Source organism: Arvicanthis niloticus, chromosome 13 (genome assembly GCF_011762505.2).
Source record: "Arvicanthis niloticus isolate mArvNil1 chromosome 13, mArvNil1.pat.X, whole genome shotgun sequence".
Classification (NCBI taxonomy): domain Eukaryota; kingdom Metazoa; phylum Chordata; class Mammalia; order Rodentia; family Muridae; genus Arvicanthis; species Arvicanthis niloticus.
Window position 1 is genome coordinate 54,423,927 of NC_047670.1, and position 20,219 is coordinate 54,444,145.

General features: G+C 54.5%; 2 protein-coding genes across 8 annotated transcripts in view; one reads left to right on the forward strand and one right to left on the reverse strand.

Annotated features, from left to right (window-relative positions):
* Nucleotides 1–878: 878 nt before the first annotated feature.
* On the forward strand, nt 879–11,748 carry Maff (MAF bZIP transcription factor F). 2 transcript variants are annotated; one of them, XM_034515940.2, is made up of 3 exons: nt 879–1,131; nt 9,612–9,678; nt 10,062–11,748. In XM_034515940.2, exons 2-3 carry the CDS (start codon nt 9,643–9,645, stop codon nt 10,494–10,496), a joined length of 471 nt encoding a protein of 156 aa, XP_034371831.1. In that variant the 5' UTR covers nt 879–1,131; nt 9,612–9,642; the 3' UTR covers nt 10,497–11,748. The 2 variants fall into 2 exon arrangements, with proteins under 2 accessions (XP_034371831.1, XP_034371834.1); XM_034515943.2 differs by lacking the exon at nt 879–1,131 and adding an exon at nt 1,418–1,620.
* Nucleotides 11,749–13,108: 1,360 nt separating this feature from the next.
* The window catches only part of Tmem184b (transmembrane protein 184B), a 44,244-nt gene continuing 37,133 nt past the window's right edge, over nt 13,109–20,219 (reverse strand). For 5 of the 6 annotated variants that reach the window (XM_076911626.1, XM_034516674.2, XM_034516675.2 and 2 more), the window contains exons 6-10: nt 19,183–19,274; nt 18,249–18,418; nt 17,720–17,914; nt 16,094–16,114; nt 13,109–15,298 (exon numbers count right to left, since the gene is read on the reverse strand). In XM_076911626.1, the coding sequence (XP_076767741.1) occupies nt 15,057–15,298; nt 16,094–16,114; nt 17,720–17,914; nt 18,249–18,418; nt 19,183–19,274 (720 nt within the window). In that variant the 3' untranslated portion in view covers nt 13,109–15,056. The remainder of the gene's footprint in view (nt 15,299–16,093; nt 16,115–17,719; nt 17,915–18,248; nt 18,419–19,182; nt 19,275–20,219) is intronic. The other variant, XM_034516673.2, reaches the window with a different exon arrangement.

A 20,219-nucleotide genomic window follows, 5' to 3' on the forward strand; every position in this document is an offset into this window, starting at 1 on the left:
TTACCAGAAGATGGACTCTGTGGGCAGCAGGGTGTGGATGCTTAAAGCCTGACTCCCTTGTCCTCCTAGGCTGAGAATGAGGGCAATGGATCTAGCCACAGGGGGTCCCCACTGTCATACAGGGCTACTGGATTTCTTCATTAGTTGAGCCCCTACTATGTGCCAGGCATGGCCTCTTTAGAAGGTAGAAGGTTAACAGGATTGTGTATTTTCTAGAACAGAGAACTTGAGCTCAGAGGTAAATTTTTTGAAACGTCTTTTTCTTATTTATAACTTTTGTGTTCGCCTTAAATTCACCTATTTGTTATGTGTCTCTGAGTGAGGAGACACATGCTGCCCTAATATGTGGAGGTCAGAGGTCAGCTTTCAGGAGTCATTGTCTCCTTCCATCGTGTAAGTTGTGGGGAATGAATGCTAGGCATCAGAGTTTAGTGACAAACACATCTATCCACATGGAGAGAGTCCCTGGGGCGAGTGAAGGTCGGGTTGAAGATCTGGAGCTGACACCATGTGAAGGCCAGGGGTAGGCAATTGCTGTAGCTCCAGAAATACAAACCTAGGGCTCACAGGTACAGCGATGCACTTAAAACCACTTAAAACTGGATGAGGTCATCCGGGCAAAGGATGTAGATGGACGGGAGAAAAGGCCAGACAGTGAACTGTAAAGCAAACGACACCTCCACCCACGCGGCTCTCCAGAGGTGTCACATGAATACATCCAGAGGACACAGTCCCAGCACTGAGAACCCTGGCGGCTCTGGCTGTCCGCCCCTAGAGCGGGGCCTACTGGGGGCGGCGCCTCACGCGGGTGTGGGCGGAGCCTCGGCTCCGGGAGGCTGCTCTGGGGCTTGCTGGCGGCTGGGGCGGTGACGTCACTGCATGACTGGGTTTTTATGAATGAAAGGAATCCTGTGCGTGAGTAATTCCGGGAAGCTCGCTTTACAACTGCGCGCGGCTCCAGCCCCCTGCGCCGCCTGCCCCATAACAAAACTCCGAGCGGCGCTGCGCGGAGCGGGGTTCCTAGTGAACTGCGGTCCCGATCGCAGAGGAGTAGGGCTCGAGAGCGGCCTGGGACCTCCACCGGGACAGCAGCGACCAGCGCGCACTGAGCGCGGGGCCTGGCGGAGAGCGGTAAGGACGCGTCAGGGTCTGGGACCGAGCGCCAGGAGTGTGCGCTCCCGGTCCTGCCTGGGCCGCGCATGGTCCTGCCCCTTCGGCGCCCCCCGAACATCAGCTCCACGAGGGGCCTCGGAGGGGCTGGCTGGGAGGCGGTGCGCGGGCCCGGGAGGAAGCCCGGCCGGGGGCGGGGGCGGGGCGTGCACGTACGTGACTCGGTGAGAACAGTCTCTGGAGCCGCGCCCAGCACCTTGTGCGCGCCGTTTGTTTACGTCTCCCGGTGGCTTGCGTGCGCGTGTGTTCTCTGGGGAGTGCCCTGGGTTCTGCGGACTGCGTGGACACGGTGTACCTCTGTGTGTGTGTATGTGTGTGTGGCCGCACGCGCTCCCTGGAGACTGACACTAGCCCAGTGTATCTTGAAGTGGGTGCGCATTGGTGTCCACTGGAGCAAATGCGGAATAAGGACCCAAGTGAAGGAAGTGGCCCGGTCGGTGGTCACACCAGGTTTGGAATTTTTTCCCCTCCCTTTCCACCCTCCGTCATCCTCCCCTTTTCCACCAGCCGGGACTGCCCGGCCCCTGTTGTCTCTGGAGTTTCCCCTGGCTGGAGCCATGTGACATCAGTGTTTGTTCCTCGCCCAGCGCGGGTGCCTGCAGCTTAGAATAGAGCAAAGGTTAGCGAGCCAGCCTTCTCCTGGCCACCTGGCAGATCTGGTAACTTAGTACATGGAAGTCCTTCCTTGGCCCCAGGTTTTTCTGGCTCAGTATGGACTGTTCATCCCTGGATTGCCCCATTCCTCCAGTTTCAGGAGAAACAGGGAAAGCCAGAAAGCCTGTGACAGATTGGGGAAGACAAGCCTCCCGGACTATTCTGGTGGCTGGTTTGGGTGTCTGAGGCTGCACCTGCTGGATCCAGGAAGGATGGCACGAGGCCGACTGTCACACTCCTCAGATTGGACTCCTTAGAGTCTGTGTGGACCGCTGGACCCCAAGGCTAATTTAAGACTGGGTCAGCTGGCACACCTGGAGTCCACCCAGCCCCAGCAAGAGCAACAGCCAGTACCAGTCCCTGGTCTTCCTGAGGGAAAGGTTAATGTGGGAGAAAGTGCCGCAAGAAAACACCTGTTCTGGAAACCCCACGATCCCACTTCGACCTTCCCTCTTGCCCCCTCCCCAACCTGAGGGTGCTCGAATCCGAGGAGGTGGGAATGGAGCTTGTTAGAGGGTGGGATCCATGATATTTTAACTTTGAGCCCAGTGAGTTCTGCTCCCACTGTGAGGAGTCCAGGGTCCCCATCTACAGCACGATGGCAGGAGAGCTCTGGAAGCTGAGGTACACAGCCTGTTTTCCAGGGGAAACTAGGAAAGCAGAATCAACCGCAAGGCCTGGAGCTGGTGGTGTCTGTAGAGTTGAGGGGGTTGGGTGTTCGCAGCTAGGACCACAGAAATCATGTGTGTCAATCCTCAAACCTCATCAGGAAACATCTCCCAGTAGAGCTAGGGGTCAGAGGTGAGGGGAAGTGGCTAACTGGCTCACTGACAGATGGAAACTTAGCACTGAAAGATTCTGTTTTCCTTCAGTCCCCAGAGGTCAGATAGGACCCAGGAGTCCTAGATCATGCACTTTTTTTTGTTTGTTTGTTTAATGAACATTTTGTCTACATATGTTTGCACCGTGTGTGTGTGTGTGTGTGTGTGTGTGTGTCTGTGTGTGTGTCTGTGTGTGTGTCTGTGTGTGTGTCTGTGTGTTTGTGTGTCTGCCTGGTGCCAGCAGAGGTCAGAAGAGAGTCTTGGGTCCCTTGGAATTGTAGTTACCAGTCCACATGTGGTTGCTGGGAAGTAAATATGGGTCCTCTGTAGGAGCAACAAGTGCTCTTAACCACTGAGCCATCTCTCCACCCTATTTATTTTGGAAGGGAGGACAGATTTACTTGGGCTCATGGTGTGAGGGGATATACACTCACTGGGGCAGGAAGGCGTGGTGGTTAGACCAGTTCATCTGAGGTTGTGGTACTGCTCCCATCAATGCACCTGGAAGCTGCTGGGCCAGATGTTGGGGGTGGGGCCAGATGTTGGGGGTGAGACTAACCTGCAGATCCAGAGATTGCCTTCTAGGAAACAAAGTTAAAGAACCAAAGCAGCTGATACAGTGTAGCTGCTAAGATAGGTGGGATGGAGGAAAAGCCAGGATTGTCTAAGTAGCAACCAGGGGATCCTACTTAGCTGGGGGTCAATCATGGAAGGTTTCCCTGGGGATGTGGCTAGGGTCTAGGTGGCTGGTGGTGACTCTGGAACCCTGAGGACAAGGGCTGTGATTCTTCTTTGGGCCTTCAAGGCTCAGCACGGGACTTGGCGGACAGTAGGTGCTTCCTGGATCTGTGGCTAGTTGAAGCAATGAGCAATGGGTCCATGTCCTTGAGCTCCATGACACAGGTAGAAAGAGGATCTCGGGTCCAGGGAAGCAGAAAGCAAGACTGTGGGCTATTGGAGGCTTTAAGGAATTTTCCCCCAGATGAGCAGGTACTACAGGGTGCAGGGGAGTCCCTCCTTCACACTCACAGAGCCTGTGTTTCTTTTGGCCAATAGTCAGAAAATCCTATTTGCTCATTTGTTAGTTATTAGTGAGAAAGATGCTGGGAGAAGGGAGGGGACATCTTAGCAGCCGGAGGCTCCTCTGTGGCCTGGGGCCACTGGTAGCATGGGCTCTGCGGTTTTGATTTTTTTTTTCCCTGAAGATTCTTTAAAACTCATTTGCTATTTACATAGATGTTTGTGCTTTAGTGAATGTGTGTGTACCACGTGTGCAGATGCCTGTGGAGGCCAGAGCATGTCAGGTCCCTGAAACTGTAGCTGCAGGCAGGTATGGTCCGCTTGAAGTGGTACCGGGGATGGAATGTAGGTCGTCTGCATGAGCCGCAAGGGTTCTTGACCACTGAGCGATCGATTTAGCCTGATTTTTGTTTGTATTTTATTTTATTATTATTTTTTTTTAATATAGGGTCTTATGTAGCTGAGCTGGCTTTGAACTAATGGTGTCCCCACCTCTGCCTCCTGAGGGCTTTGATCGTGGTATATGTCATGACCACACCCGACTAGTACAAGGTCTTAGAACGTGCCAAACACGGTCAAGTTTGTAGGTTTGTGTTTCTAGTGACTCCTTTGATACTATTGGAGGTGGAGGTGTGGGGGGCATTGTTCAGCAGTGGTGAGGTCACTGTGGTCTTGGCCTGGCTGGAAGAGGAAGTGGCCCCTAACTGTGCAGGTGGAGGGAGAAAGGCAGTCAGGGCTCATAGATTGGCTGCTTGTGCTCTCATGCCTCTGCCTCCAGGAGGCCCTCCCTGGTTTCCTTTCCTTTCCTCCTATGCCTCCACCCTGCTAGGGGCTCTGAAGCTTTATTCTGGGCCAGACTCTACCACTGTAAACTCCGACATTGCCATTACTGGGTGGTACCTTAGGCTCAGGGGAGGTTGGGCATGTTGGGAAATCCAGGCCCAGAGAAAGGGAGTTGACAACCTGAAGTCATGCGGTAAGAGTGTGGGTGGCTGAATGGGGCTGAGACCCAGGCTGCTGCTCCCCTGTGCTGCCGCTCAGCTCTCAGCCTTGGGCCCTTCCAGCAGGGAGGAGGCGCTCCACACTTGCTGCCAAGACCCAGGCAAACACATTTTTTCCCTCTGTCCTCAGCCAGTAAGCACTATGGCTCAGCAGTCAGAGAGGAGCCCATGCCAGTGGGTGGGCCGTCTGCAGGATGTCTGGGGTGTACAGCAAGGGGCCAGAGACAGGGACAGGAAGGCCATGGCCCCTGGCGGGACAGCCGTCATGTCCCTGAGAATGAGCTCACTCCTGGGTCTCCAAAGAATACTAGGAACCTCAGACCTGCAGTTGGCCCTGCTGCCTTCCCCAGGAAAAAGAGAAGCCTTGAGGGTGGCGTCCCTGGGTCAGGCAGGCTGGTGGCAGTGGGCTGTCCTTGCCTTGTGTCCTGGAAACTGGGGCCTGCTGCTGGAAGCCAAAAGCCAAAGGTGATGGGAAAATCCCTCTTCTCATGCTGGACATTCCCTCTGAGACTGGCTGGTCGCTGAGCTAGGACATTCCTGGGCAAATGTGGGCCTCTGTGACGTCTAGTATGCCACTGAGGGGCCTGAGGCTAGAATGGGGGTCGGCGGGACAGAGGAGGATGGGCAGGTCCCCCAGCTTTCCTGGGGCCAAGCACTCATTTGTCTCTAAAGAGCATGGCTTCAGTCCCATCCATCTCTTGGGAGGGGGGCAGGGGACTGGCTGGGTAGAGAGGGATTCTGAGGCCATTCGAAGAAAACAGGGAGGTTTTGAAAGACTGGGGCTGTTTCATCTCACTGGAAACAGGTGTCTGGTTAGAACTGTCTGTGCCCAGCCACCCAAGTCGGACTCTGAGTTGACCTAAGACTCATGCATTTTACACACTGACCCCACTCTACAAGCGGAGGTGGGGGTGGGAGTGGGGAGACCAGGCTCAGGAAGAACAGCTGACTGGTAAGGAGCCAGGCTATGCTGCCAAGATTCTGGAACAGGCACTGCACCCCAGTAATCCGCAGCCAGTAGGTCTTCAGTTAACTTATGTGGGAGAGACCCCCTTCTTCCACCAAGTCTCTTGACAAAGTAGTTATCCATACCCCACCCCCACCCAGCTCCACCCAACTGGCAAGAAGGCCTGGATATGCGTTGTCATTTGCTGTGCCAGCCTAGCCCAGGTTCAGGCAGCACAGGCAAAATGGCTTCCTCTTCACAGAGGTGAGGCTGTACAGAGGATGTGCTGTGAGGACTTGTCTGGCTCAGTGGAGCTTCAGTCCTGGGCTCTGCCCTGAGTGGCTGTGTCCCCTCTGTCACCCTCTCTGGGCATCACTTGACAATGTTATCAGGAAGACCATGAAGATGATGGTAGGTCAAGAGTCAGTCCCGAAGCCAGACAATGGTGGCCCACGCCTTTAATCCCAGCACTTGAGAGGCAGAGACAGATGGATCTCTTGAGTTTGAAGCCAGTCTGGTCTACAGAGAGAGTTCTAAGACAGCCACGGCTAACCCAGAGAAACATTGTCTTGAGGAGGGAAAAACCCAACCAGTCCTGAGATTTTCCCAGTGTCATGATTCTACCCCCATTGCAGATAGGCAGCTATGTGGCTTCTAGCAAGTAATGTCCCTCTCTGGGTCACTACCTGGGCCTTTCCTACATGCAGTTCTGTAGGTGATCCTTACTGGCTATGCTGGCTCAGAGCAAGCCCCCGGAGCTGGCTACAGCCCTGACGGCTGGTAAGGCTTAGCAATTTTACTAAGTTCCCAGCTGTTGCCTGCCCCTCTATTTATATGACAAGTTCTCACTAAAACTGTAGAAGAGATCATCCCACTCTACAGATAAGGATAATAGAGACCCATCTACTATCTACTGGAGAGAGAAGCTCTTCCCAGGTTGCACAGCCAGGAGAAAGCTCAGACAGGACTCTGGGCTTGCCTCCCAGACTGTGCCCCTTTCCCTGTTTGCAGTGCTCTGATCTGGGCCAAAGGTCACATGGGTGGGGTCCTGATGCTTGCTCCAATTCTCCTGGCACCTGTGAAAGAGATTCTCAGAGGCAGGAGTTAAAATAGAGGGAGGCAGCTTAGTGGGGCTTAGCAGGGTAGGGTTGGGCACAGGGCCTGCCTGGAGCCCAGCATGGGTGCCTGGGTTCTGTCTTCTGGCTAGTAGGGCTCCATGGGACCCGTGGGAGGTGTCCATGTGGGCTGTGTCATGTCAGATTTTCTCAGTGGGCAGGTACCACCCCACCCAACTCCCACGTGTGTGGCTCAGGCAGGGGACTGTTTAAAAGGAAGGCCAATGCAGGCATAGTGGCCCACACCTGTAATCCTATTACTCAGATGTCTGAGGCAGGGTGAGCAGAAGTTCTAGGCACTCCTGTAAAGCCAAGTGGAATCCTTTACCCAGAATCAGCACCTGAGCCTAGACCTGCCCAAGTCTCAGCACCAGGTGCCGCTTCTTCCAGCTACATCCATCATTAGAGGCCTGGAGGCTTTCTGTTCTGTAGAGATAGGGTCTTGCTGCATAGCCCAGTCTGGCCTTGAACTTGATATGTAGCCAAGGGTGAAGTAAAATGTGGTCTTCCTGCTTCAGCCTGCTCCTCAGGTTGGCCTCCCCAACCCTGGGGATTACAGGATGTGGGGCATGCCTGGCCCGGTGGCTCTTGTTTAGTTTTTGGTTTGGTTTGATTGTTTGAGACAGGGTCTCCCGTAGCCCAGGCTGGCTTTGAATTTACGATCTATTTGATGAACCCTTGACCCTCCTGAGTTTTGGGATCACTGCTTTGTGCCTCAACTCTCCATCAGGCCCCATAAGACCCTGCTAGCCCTGGGGCCACAGCAGCCGTTTCAGTCAAAACAGTATGGCCAACTTCCCTTTCCTGACCAGCTCCTTCCTTCTGACTGAGCTGCTAGACCCCTGACCTGGTAGGAGTTCTTCCTCAGAAGCCCCAGACTGTCCCCACCTCGGCCTGAGTCACCCTAAGAATCCCACAGTTGTCACATGAGTGTCTTCTCTAGCCAGACACTGTTCTCAGCCCTGGGGAAACCATAGAGGATTTAACAAGGTCTCTACCATTGAAGAGGGGACATCTTTAGCACAGGGCAGACACTGAGGTAGTGCTGCACGCATGCGCTAAAGACTCTAAGATGTGTGTTAGCACGCAGGGTGCAAGTGTGCGTGGAGGCCAGAGGTTGGTGCTTGCAGTCCATGATTGCTTGTGACCTTTAATGAATCCGGAGCCCCTGGTTCAGCTAGCCTAGCAAGCTAGCTTGTTCTGGGGAATCCCATGTCCAAACCCCGTCCATGCTGGAATTACAAGTGGGGCCCACACTTTCCCTGTATTTGCATGAGTTTTGGGGATCCAAACGCTGAGCCTCCCACTTGCCCTTTTAAATTTTGAATATTTATTTTTATTTCATTTGTATGAGTATTTTGTCTATATGCATGTCTGTGCACTGTGCGTTCTATCCCAGTGCAGAAAGAAAGGAAAAGGACTGGAGAGATGGCTCAGGCTGTAACCCAGGCTGGCCTCAAACTTGCTACGTAGCCAACACTGGCCTTGAAGTCCTTCTTGATCCTCTACCTCCAGGGTGTGGGATACAGGTGTGCACCACGACACGGGTGATCTTCCCTCCATGAGTTTTTATCCACCTGCCTCCCCAGTGTCCTGTACATGGCAAACTTCAACTAAGCAGGAATCGGTCACTGAAGATTATGTGAGGCTCTGGGGACCAGTGGGGTGGCTTTAGGCTAGAGGATAGCTGCTGTTCCCTCTAGAGCAGTTGTTCTTAGCCTGGGTGGGTCTTGACCCCTTTGAGGGGTTGAATGACGCTTTCACAGGGGTCATATATCAGATACCCTGCATATCTGATATTTATACTACAATTCCTAACAGTAGCAAAATTACAGTTATGAAGTAGCACTGAAAACAATTGCCTGGTTGGAGTCGCTACACCATGAGGTGCTGTGAAAAGGTGGCAGCATTAGAACGGTTCAGATCCACTGCTCTAGGACCACACTGACTTCCTGATGGGCAGACCTAGGCAGTCTGGGAAACCTTTCCAAAACATGACCTTGCACAAATCCTGCTAGAAATAGGAAGCGGGGGTGCTGTATCTTGGCAGAGTGCTGGATGGGCTTTGGGTTTGATGGGGTGCTCACGGACCTGCACACATACTTTGGGTTTGATGGGGTGCTCACGGACCTGTACCCATACATTCTGGGCATATTTCTGTAGATGGCCTGTAATCCCAGCACTCAAGAAACAGGGACAGGAGGATAGTGAGTTTAAGCCCAGCCTGGATTACATGGTAAGACCATGTCTTCAAAACAAAGAATGGGCAGGTGAGATGGCTCTGCGGGTAAAGGGGCTTGCGGCCAAGCCTAAGGCTCTGAGATGGATCCCCTAGAATCCACAGGTGGAAGGAAAGAACTGACTCCTTGCATATTACCCTCTGAGCTCCAAACAACTGTCACAACTCTGGTGTACCTGACTGAGGTACACATACATGTAATAAGTTGAAACAAATCCCAAATTTGCATGCCCTGGCTCCATGTGGGAAAGGTGAGTGGAAGGATGGCCCACTCCCCCAGTTCATATTTGTTGAGCACCTAGTGTATACAGGCACGGACCTTGGTGTGGCACGGCTGTGGTGAATCTGGCACTTCGGTGGAGAAGGGGGCGGGGAAGGACAAACCATCCATTGGGATGGGATGTAGTCAGAGAGGATATCTCTGAAAAGGTGGCACTGGGCAAAGACCTAGATAATGAGGAGTCACTGTGGGAAGCAGGGCCAGCCAGTACAGGGAGAGCAAGCGCAAAGGCTGGACTGTTGGGGCCAGAGGAGGTTGCAATTCTGAGATAGACGTTTTGAATTCGAGGTACGGAAATTGGATTTTACTCAAAGTAAAACATGAACAAACCAATCAAGGTGACCCTGAACTTCTTTCTTTCCCAGGTCTCCAGCCCAGAGGATACCTTCTGCGAAAATGTCCGTGGATCCCTTATCTAGCAAGGCCCTGAAGGTGAGGCTTCTAGCTCCTTGTGGTCTCTCTGCTGCTGCTCCTGGTGGAGCAGCGACATCCCAATACCCCTTTCCTTCCTAGAAGCCCCAAAGGGGACTCAGAAGAGACGGGGCTACAGGGGCAGGTTACTTCCTGCTAAGTGCGCTTCCCCCATTGCAAGGTGCTTTCCAGGCTAGGTTTCTCAGCTGGGTCCAGGACTTGACGCGTGGTTAGTTTGAGCTCTGGGTGACCTCCTGTATGCTAATGCTGGTCCTGCTCACCTTCAAGGTCTTGGCTCAAGTCCAGTAACCGCTGTAACGGAGAGTGGGGAGTGGGGCGCAATGGGAAGTGGGGCGGCATCCCCAAGCACGGGCCCGTGCCTCTGTTTCCCCACGGCCCGTCAGGTAAAGCGCGAGCTGAGCGAGAACACGCCGCACCTGTCGGATGAGGCGCTGATGGGGCTGTCGGTGCGCGAGCTGAACCGCAACCTGCGCGGGCTGTCGGCCGAGGAGGTGACGCGGCTGAAGCAGCGGCGCCGCACACTCAAGAACCGCGGCTACGCGGCCAGCTGCCGCGTGAAGCGCGTGTGCCAGAAGGAGGAGCTGCAGAAGCAGAAGTCCGAGCTGGAGCGCGAGGTGGACAAGCTGGCGCGCGAGAACGCCGCCATGCGCCTGGAGCTCGACGCGCTGCGCGGCAAGTGTGAGGCGCTGCAGGGCTTCGCGCGCTCGGTGGCCGCCGCCCGCGGGCCCGCGGCACTGGTGGCACCCGCCAGCGTCATCACCATCGTCAAGTCGGCGCCAGGCCCCTCCCCTGCTCCTGACCCCGCCCCCTGCTCCTAGTACCCGCCCCCACCCCGCCCCCACCAACTCCCCTCGGACCCACTCCCGTCCTAAAGAGTCTGAGTGCCTTCTGCTCCCTGTCCCTTTTCCCTGCCACGGCTACCCGTTGTAGTGACTTCACATTCCTTTCCTGGGCTCTAACTCTTGCAGGTCCCCAGACTGGGACCTGATGGCCCTGGGGAGGGGCAACTTTGCTAAGTTGGGGGGGGGGGGGAGGCGTTGGGGTTCTAGGTTTCCCTGGGCTGGAAGTCCATCTCAGATTGAAAGAGAGGTGGAAATGGCCTGGAGAAGAGAGAGCTAGTGGGAGAGGCTTTGGATTGTGCCAGTATGCCCTTCCGACCCTGCCAGGACTCAGGACTAGGTGTGGCCTTGTGAGGCTGCCCTGCCGGGAAGCAGGACTCAAGAGATCTCCCAACTGTGCTTGGGACTTGGGAAGGTCAGGCTTTCCCAAGCTAAGAGTCTTTGGAACGGATCAATGAAGCTCAGTGCATACATGGGGAAGCAAACCGACCTAAGGCCACTGAGTACTGAATAGTTGAGCTGCAAACCCAAGTGGGGCCTTCTTACAGCTGCCTTAGTGAACATTCCAAGCGTGACTTCCACAGGGGGAACAGTACACGGGGGGGGGGGGGGGGCGGGGGGAGGACTGAACAACGTAGTAGGAGAGCCTCCCTGGCCTGGGAGACGGCTGTCTGTGTGGTGGGGAAAGAAGGTGAAGGAGAGAGGAGGTGACACAGAGGGATGAGGCGAGGAGCTGGCCAGCCAAAGAAGGGCCGATGGAGATGACCACTGTGGTAGACAGACATACTACAGTCCTGATGCGGGGAATGGGGTGGGGGTGGGGTGACTTGGAATTAAGGCTTCCACCTTGGTCTGGAGTATCTGTGGTGGTCTGGGGGCTGACCACTGTTCCCCTGGGAAGTCCAGCCCTAGCACCTTCCCAACGCTGTATACAGCTGACTCTTCTACTCTTATTTATTGCACGAATCTAAGTTATTCTCACCAGCCAGAGTCCAGCTCCTCTTCCCTGGGAAATACGTGGGCCCTGAGCTGGACTTATATTTTGTATCTACAAATAAATCACATTTAATCTTATATTTAGGGAAAGCTGGGTGGCAACAATAGTTTTAAAAAAAAATTGCCCAGCTCCCCAGAGTTTATTTATTTTCTGACTTCAAGTGAGCCAGTTATCTGCCTTGAGTATTTTGTAGACTTTCTGAATAAAGTCAAGTTCTCTTTTTCCACAAGAAAAGTGCTTATCTTGGACTATTTTGTGTGTGCTCTAAATGAGTGGCTTCAGATGGGTGGGCAGGGACTTCTGGGTCAGGGAGGTTATAGCCCATTGTTAGCTTTTGCAAGCAGGTGTGGATGGAGACAGGCCAGAAAAGTGGTGCTCACACTGTACGGTGCCAGGCAGAGAGAGGTGGTAAGTTTTAAAAACTATCTTCCTGCTGCTTTCACATAGGTCTGGTTTTTTACAACCCCGTGAGAACTGCGTCCCAGTGTACTTGAGGATCCAGAGAGAGAAGTGAATTCTAGGCGACAGGCTTCAGTGTCAGTCAGGAGAGGGGTGTGTGCATACTCACTGACTGCCATCCTGGGTGAAGAGTGGAATCCTCTGGTCTTCAGCCAGGGGAGCAGGGTTTAAACCCAAGTGGACTTTTTCTGAGTGGTACTTCCTGGTTTCTTGTAGCTTACTTTGAAATGTTGTAGTGACCACCGACCTTAATTTGTTGCTACTTCAGTACTGTAACTTTGTAACTGTTATGAACCCCCATGAGAGGGGTCGTGACCCAGAGGTTGAGAACCACTGCTTTAAAATAAAGGCGCTAAAGAGGAATAGTCTAGAAAAGCCAGAAGGGCTGCAAACCCTAAAAGCACAACAAATGCTAGTCCAGAGGCCTAGAATCTTCTCTGTGGCTAGTCAGGAGGGAGAGAGAGGCCAAGGAAAGGGGCAGAGGGGAAGAGCCAGATCATGTGGCTTGGCTGGACCCATAGAACTTTCTCCCCCTCAGATTGGGGTTGTGCCAAGACTCCTTCCTGAGAGGCTATGCTCTGGCCTGGCAGCAGGAAGGGGTAGCGGGTAGTGGGTAGGCGTGTGCGCAGATGACGTAGGCTGTTTACCTTCAGGTTATAGGCTTCTTAGGAAGTTCCCCCACCCACAGGCATTCCAGCCATGCCTGTCACCCATAGGCCAGGCTCTTTGAAAGGCAAGGAAGGTACCCATGACCAGGTACTCCTGCCCTAGGCTCCTGGTTCCTAAGGATGGAGGATGGGCTCAGAGAAGCCAAGGTGGGTGGGCAAATCTTTGATCTTCTGGGAGATACCTACAAAAATGGTCACCACCTGTCCCTGGAAAAAAACAAGGGCTGAGGCCCAACCTTCTCGGGGATGGGGAGAGGAAAGTCCTTGTGTTAGGCTGTCTGTGAAGAAAGGAGAAACTGTCTAATAGGAATGTGGAACCTGATTTTAGTCCCAGACAATATAACCATCCCCCATGACCTACATCCACTTCACACACAGGAAGAGGATGGACGCCTCTGCCCACGGCCACTACACTTCTCCCGGACAAGAAGGGGAAGGGAAAAATAAAACCTCACTGGCAGGCAGAAGAGATTTCAATACAATCTATATTATCTCATATATATTTCTTCCTGACTTTATTTGCTTGCTTCTGTCACGCATTTAAAATATCACAGAGACCAAAATAGAGCGGCTTTCTGGTGGAACGCACGGCAGTCACACGACAAAATACAAAACTAGGGGGCTCTGTCTTCTCATACATCATACAATTTTCAAGTATTTTTTTTTTATGTACAAAGAGCTACTCTATCTGAAAAAAAATTAAAAAATAAATGAGACACAAGATAATTTATGCATCCTAGGAAGAAAGAATGGGAAGAAAGAATGGGGCAGTTGGGTACAGATTCCTGTCCCCTGTTCCCAAGGACCACTAGCTTCCTGCCACTGTGCTCCCCCACAGCCTCACCCATCATGTCAGCAGGCACGTGCCAGGGTGGGTGGGGACCAGTGGGGACAGGAACCAGCAACATACTTTGGCCTGGAAGATAAGAAGTCTCAAGAAACACACTGGTGGAAGCAATCCCAGGAGGGAACCAAGGCCATGCCCCAAGAAGGTCCCACCTGTCTGCTGCCATCCTGGGCAGCTTGGAACCAGCTGGCCAGGCCGTCTGGTGTGGCCAAGAGCTAGCCTCTGGGCCATGAGGAAGGAGGAGGCTAAGAAGGTTGCTAGGATGCAACAGCCCCATGAGGTCCCTCCCCATGGACCCCAGGGAAGGAACCTGTTTGTTCCAGAGATGGCCAAGGGGAGAGCATCCAGTGAAGGCTATAAGGTATTGCTCATCACCACTCTGCCCACTAGATCAAACCCAAGTGCTGCTTGAATTCTGCTCACCAGGCCCCCTGCCACCCTACCTCTGAGGTCCCAGCCCTGGGAGGCAGCTCTGGGATGTGCCCGTAGAGGGAGCCAGGGAGAGTGGGTGGTCCCAGACAAGGGTGCCCGACCCAGCACTGCAGAACCCTGAGTGCCAGCAGCTCAGCAAGGAGTGCCTGGAGCAGACAGGAACTGGGGAGAGGCTTTCATATGTGACTAAGGCACAGAAGAGATGGGCCAGGGGCCAGATGAAGCAGAACACCAGGCCCTGTATGGTCAGGGGACCCAGGAGGGTCTGAGACCACCTCTACCTTGGCCCCACTGCATAACCATCCCTCTAGCCTCCCTCTGGAAATGATCTGCATTGTGGAGACTCAGACTTTTCCTGTGACCCAGGAGGGATAAACCCCAGGGAGACCAGGACCTAGCAGGAGTCTTGACTGCTCCACTGAGGAGGTGGTGGGGAACCCAAGCCCTGGCACAGTCAGGAAGTATGGGGGGTGGGGTGGGGGCTCTGCCCCAAACTATCAAGAACTGGACCCAAGTGAGAGGGCAGTGTGGGCTGCTGGCTGTCCTCAGCAGGCAGAGTGGCCATGGTGAGGACACCCAAGGATCCAGAGCCCCACATGTCACCAAAGGGCCCACAGGCACAAGGCATCCTTCCTAGGCAGGCCTGAGGCTTCTGGGGTCTGGCTCTGATCCTTGCAGCCAGACAGGCCTAGGTTGGGAGAGGGGGAGGGTCCACAGAGCATTCACATCTCTACCTGCCCAGAATGTGACAAGACTCACACCGGACAAGCGTGAACAGGGAGAAGCGGGCAGGTGGGGAAAGACCAGGTTGGGTCTGGGTATTGCACGGTGTAGGGTGGGCTGGGCCTGACAGCTCGGCAGATATCCTGTTGGGGAGGGGGCTTAGGATGCAGCTTCTGGCCAACACACGTACAGGATGGGTCGCAGAGATGTGACAGCTACAGCGCTGTCCTCTGCCCCGCCCCAGATAGTGCGGGTCGGCCAGGTAGAGATATTCCTGAGGCCTGTTCCTCGGGAAGTGATGTGCGAGTTTCTGGTCCAATAAATAAAATGGCAGCAGCCACGCTGTGCTGGCCACTCCCCAGTCTGGTTGGGGGCTGGAGGAGGCGCCTCTCCTTCCCCACCAGGGCTCACACTTAGAACTCGTCATCAGAGCTGAGTAACAGAGTCTTCTCATTGTCACGTGCACCACTAAGGCTGTGGGACCGGGAAAGGCTGTGTGTGCCACCACGCCAGGTGGGCCCGGGCTCCAGAGTGGACTGCTGCGTGTACTGCTGGTAGGCAGGGGAGAAGTTGTGGATGGCATCCTGCACGATGTCATGCGGGTTCATGGTCTCCTTGAGGCTGCTGGAGATACTCTTCATGGGGGCACAGCGGCCTGCAGGGAGGGCAGGTGGGCCACGGGGGCCGGAGCAGAAGGAAGACTTGGTCAGTCCCTGCGCCCGTTCCCGGGACAGACCCCACCCCAGTGGTCACTTGCTTCCTACTGGGACATGACAGGGTAGAGGCGGCTGCTGCTGACTAGGAGAGACCTGGGGATCTGTGAAGGAAGCTAGGACAAAGGGGCAACACACAACACTCACAGGGGAGAGGACAGGTCAGGATGGAAGCTGCAGGCAGCCACTTGGCTCACCAAGCTCCAGTGCCAAGCCATGGCCCCCACCTGGGACGGCTGCTGGATCAGGTACCAGAGGCCCCACAGTAGCAGGCTGGCCTGTTGGCTATCCCTCTGAGAGGGCCGGAACTCGCTACCTTGACATGCTTCTAACTCATCCATCTGAATATGTGCCCCACAGTATCTGGGTAGGGGTGAGGCACAGTCTAGGCCACCAAGCCAAGCTGGAGCAATGAACTCAACCTTGGTCCCAGGCCATGAATGGGACTCATAGTCTCTCCGCTCTCTGTTCTGTCTTGGAAACACTGCTAAATGCCCCTACCATTACTTTAGTGGGGGCGCTGTGCTCCAGAACCTAGCAGGGTGTATTTCAGAACTAGAGAATGCAACGAGGGCAGCCAAGCTCTACAAAGGCAGTCCTCTTAGTCAGGGCTCTCGCCCAGGAGTGCCATCTTGGAGGACTTGGGTACACAGAGGGGCTACAAAAAAGGCATGCCAGTGACAGGAGCAGACTGACGTGCAGGACAGACGTGCAGACAGAGCAGAGAGCAGACCTACCGTATGGGCCGTATGTCAGCACTGCCCGAGGCCAAACCCAGGGCAAATGCACAGTAAAGGGGCAGGGAGAGAAGCCGGAGGGATAGAGAAGACAAGAGACAGCTGAGTGAAAACTGCCTGCTCACCCAGGCCCAGTGACACCCCCACCCATCCCGAGACACCCCGGCTGCCCCTAAAGGGCAGTGCTCATGCTATCATGGGTCACCCTGATGGCAGTGGAAGTTGCACCCCACATCTGAGGGCCCCTCTTCCCGTGCACTTCTCCTAGATCTGCTGGAGCTATGCCTACAGGGAGCCCCGTGTCTTGCAAAGCTCACTGTAATGTATAGCTTTGGAAATCAAGGCTCAGGGACGATCACAGAGCATGTTCACCCCAGTCTAATGTGAGGTGCCGCGGTTAAGAGAATGGACTACAGCCCCCAGCAGCAGCAGCAGCAGCTTGTCCTGGGTGGGCTGTTTCTTCTAGGCTGGGCACATCTATAGGGGGGTCTGGCCTGACGGAAGTACATGGAAAGACCCCCAAGTCACCAGTAAAGCGCTCCTGCAGAGCCTCCGAGACACAACACCCTCTGTGCAAGATGACCTGGCTTGCTTCTAGCAGCTTGGCTAACCAGGCTTAAGGGACATGGATAAATGTTATCAGATTTTTCCCACTGGGGCCTAGCAGGAAGCAGGGGTGGTAGGGGTGGGGTGGAACCACCAGCAAGTGGCTCAGCAGGGTAGGGATGCCCTCAGACACCAGGGTGGCAGCTACAGCACCAAGCACCAGTGTGTCAGGAGCACAGCCCAGCAGAGGCAGTTGAAGGTCTCTTCCCAACCAAGAACAGTAGAGGGACTGGGGAGGGAGCCCTGTGCCTGTGGATCCGTAAGACTCCTTATGCTAACCACAGGGACCCATGGTAGGCACTGAGGCTCGGGGGGGGGGGGGGGGGGGGAGGCTTTCTGGTCTCTAGCCATGAGGTAAAGCTGACAGCACCTGGAGGGCAGATGATTTAGTCAGGAGGCCTTCTTTTCCTGCCCCTGCAGTCTCTCACTGGATGGCAGCCTCAGACATTCCCCTCAGGAACAAGACTTCTGCCCCCCTGGCCCACTGCTTCTCCAGACACCTGCACTATCCAAGAGGTGCCCAGGGTGGACCCTACCCACCATGATCTTTCTAGGGCTCTCCTATACCCCAGGGGCTATGGAATACAGCCTTAGCAACAAGGATTAGAGGTATGAAGACCAGTGGTGGAAACTGCCTTCTGACCCTGCTTCTCATGGGGAAGCAGCGTTTCTGTGGTTTGTTCCTTGAAGACCCTCAGCAGGCAGAAGACAGGTCAGAGCAGATGCCACACAGTGGAGTCCTCTAGTCTCTATCCTGACTTTTTCTCAACCTCCTGCCTCAGCTTCCTGACTGCTGGGATTCTAAGTATATACCCTTCTATACTGGCTGTGGTCTCCACACTAGGACCTACATGGGTGAACTGAGCTTCTAGACGCTCTCTGGGGGTCCCTCTGGACTCTGACAGCCCCTGTGCTCTGACCTCTTTAGCTCCTTTTCCAGTACCATCAACCCTTACAAGATGCTGGGGGGGGGGTCTCATGAGACTGGGGTCCCGCCCTGGGTAGGAACCTGGCTCATACCTTGAGCATCCAGTCTCTTGTCAGCGTAGACCTTGTAGGTGAAGGCATGCCGCAGGGCCAAGGCCGCAAAGAACATCTCAACACAGATGATGAAGTCCTGGTAGCCGGCAGCCACAGTGCCCTCACCCACCGACACACGGGCTGAGTTGATTTTGGGGATGGCCCCGCACTTCTCTAAGATGGCCAGTAGCATGCCTGGATAGGGAGAGGCACTGTCTGGTCACACGCTGGATCCCTTCCCATGCCCTTCAGTCAGGCAGTGCAACCCAAACAGCCACACCAGAGAACATAAGGGCTCGTTGCTCCTGGAGGCAGGGATGAGGACTCCCAGCACAGGCGCTTCCTGCAAGCTTTACCCTTCCCAAGTGCCCAGTGGCCAAGGCATCTCTGAGTTCTAGGCCAGGATCTTAAGGACAGCACTTTGGCCTGGGATCCCTAGTTCTGGAATCATGAACAGAGTGGGAGGTGGGACTGAGGTGGAAGTGGGCACTGGGGCTGTGACCGACCACCAGGCTGACAGGAGGCTGACCTTGCCAGAAGGAGAGGAAGATGACGGACTTGACCATGAAGAACTTGAGGACGGGGCTGTAGGGGCTGAGCAGCTCCCGTGTGGCGAAGTAGAAGAGGAAGAGAGCGTAAAGAGCCAGGCTGACGGAGATGTTGTAGATGATGGTCACGTAGAGGTACCCACTGGTGACACTGTGGGACAGGCATGCTGTGGCTGGGACCAGCCCTGCGAGGACAGGCTGCTCCCTCCTCCACCCTGCCCACAACCTGCTCCCCATGGGTCACGGCTGTGCCCTCCAGCAAGTTACAATGACCCCCTGGAGGGAGGGACAGGGGATGGGGACAAAGTGGGAATAGGGTACAGGGGTGTGCCAGCGAGCAGGCCAGCCTGCCATTACCGCTTCACTCACTCACATGGAGGCCCTGCTCTGAGCCCACTCCTGATGGAGGACACTAGAGAGAAGCTGGGGCTATGCTGGAGGTAACAAGTGTCACAGTGGGCATCCTGACGTTTGCTTGCCTCCTGATCTTGGCAGACTCATCTGCCTAGGCGGGCTATGGTACAGGTTGCAGGTGAGGACTCAGAGCACAGGGCCAGGTGTAAAGTGCCTTCACTAACCCACAAATGAAAAGGTGTGGCTGGTTTACACAGTGGGACCTTTACATCTGGGCCTGAGGACTGCTTCCCAGGGCTCCTTCCAGAACCTGCCTTCGAGCAGCCACCACCTTCTGAGATGCACCATGGTCACCATTGTACATCCTGAACATGAGCATGACTGGCTAAGAGCTGGCATCTGGACCAAGGGCAAGATGGCCACTGCCATGCTCAGGCTCAGATTCAGGGAGGTCTGAACCCTATGCAATTTAGGGAGACCACAGTGAGCTCTGTCAAGGTAGGGCACCCATCCATATGCCAATATTCTACCCACAGATCCCAGGGGAGGACCCCTGCTTACTCAAAGTCCCCGTCCCGGTACTTGCCAAAGGCCTGGAGTATAACCGTGCTGACGGCCATGAGTGGCTTCACCACACAGAATTGTAGGGTGGCCTGTTGGGGAGACAGATGAGGCAGGATAAGTAGAGCTGTTCTGTTTCAGCACCTCTTCTGGCAGCTGGGCCTATGCTGGCTGTTAAGAAGGAGGAAGGAACTGCCTACAAGGGGAGCCAGAATGTGTAAGGAGACAAGAGGATGCTGGGGACGCAAGGACTAAAACCATAGGACCCAGTGGAACAGGAACAGAAGACATCTCAGAGAGAGCTCAGAGGATGAGAGGCCTTCAGGAAGATGGCAAGGACAGGATCCAGCCAGAGAGAGCAGCTCAAAGCCAGTGAGAAGCTTCAGGTAATGGCACTTGTTTGCCAAGCCTGCTGACCTAAGTTTGATCCTCAGGACACAGTGGAAGGAGAGAAACTCCTGCAAGTCACACAGGCACACATGCATGCATGTGTACACACACACACACACACACACACACACACACAGTATATAAGTAAGTATATAAGTATGTAAGTAAGTAAACGAACAGACAAGAGGCTTGCTCAGGGCAGAGTGTGAATAAAGACAAAGGTAGTCAGGGTGCAGCAGCAGGGAAGGAAGACCTGGCCACACAGGGAGCACAAGGGCCTCCATCTTTTCATCCTCCCATCTGCTTCCTTGCCCATGCTCTGGCCTGGGCCAGGACTTCTGTGGAGTTGAGGTCTGAGTAGGCTGGAGAGAGTCTTCAAGAAGAACAAGTGGGGCCAGGACAACCCTTTAATATATATGAGCCCCAAAAGGTACATGGAAATTCAGGCCTGGTTGACTGCTCCCTGCAGTAGTAGTAGTAAGTAAGTAGTAGTAGTAAGTGGTAGCCGTCGGGGAAATGTTAAATAACTCATGCCCACAGCATAGAGCTGCAGGTGAGGACAGAAGAGCCAGATGCAGCATCCTCCTGAGACCACCTATTCTATGCATAGTCAGGCTTTTTCAAAGCTGTTAGATTCAGGAGGGTGT

Bases quoted from the DNA above. Each gene is read 5' to 3' on its own strand.
- Maff (XM_034515943.2), top strand. From the start codon at position 1,568: ATGCGGAATAAGGACCCAAGTGAAGGAAGTGGCCCGGTCGGTGGTCAC. The intron at 1,621-9,611 runs GTTTGGAATTTT...TTTCTTTCCCAG, and splicing joins CCGGTCGGTGGTCACACCAG to GTCTCCAGCCCAGAGGATAC. The intron at 9,679-10,061 runs GTGAGGCTTCTA...ACGGCCCGTCAG, and splicing joins TATCTAGCAAGGCCCTGAAG to GTAAAGCGCGAGCTGAGCGA.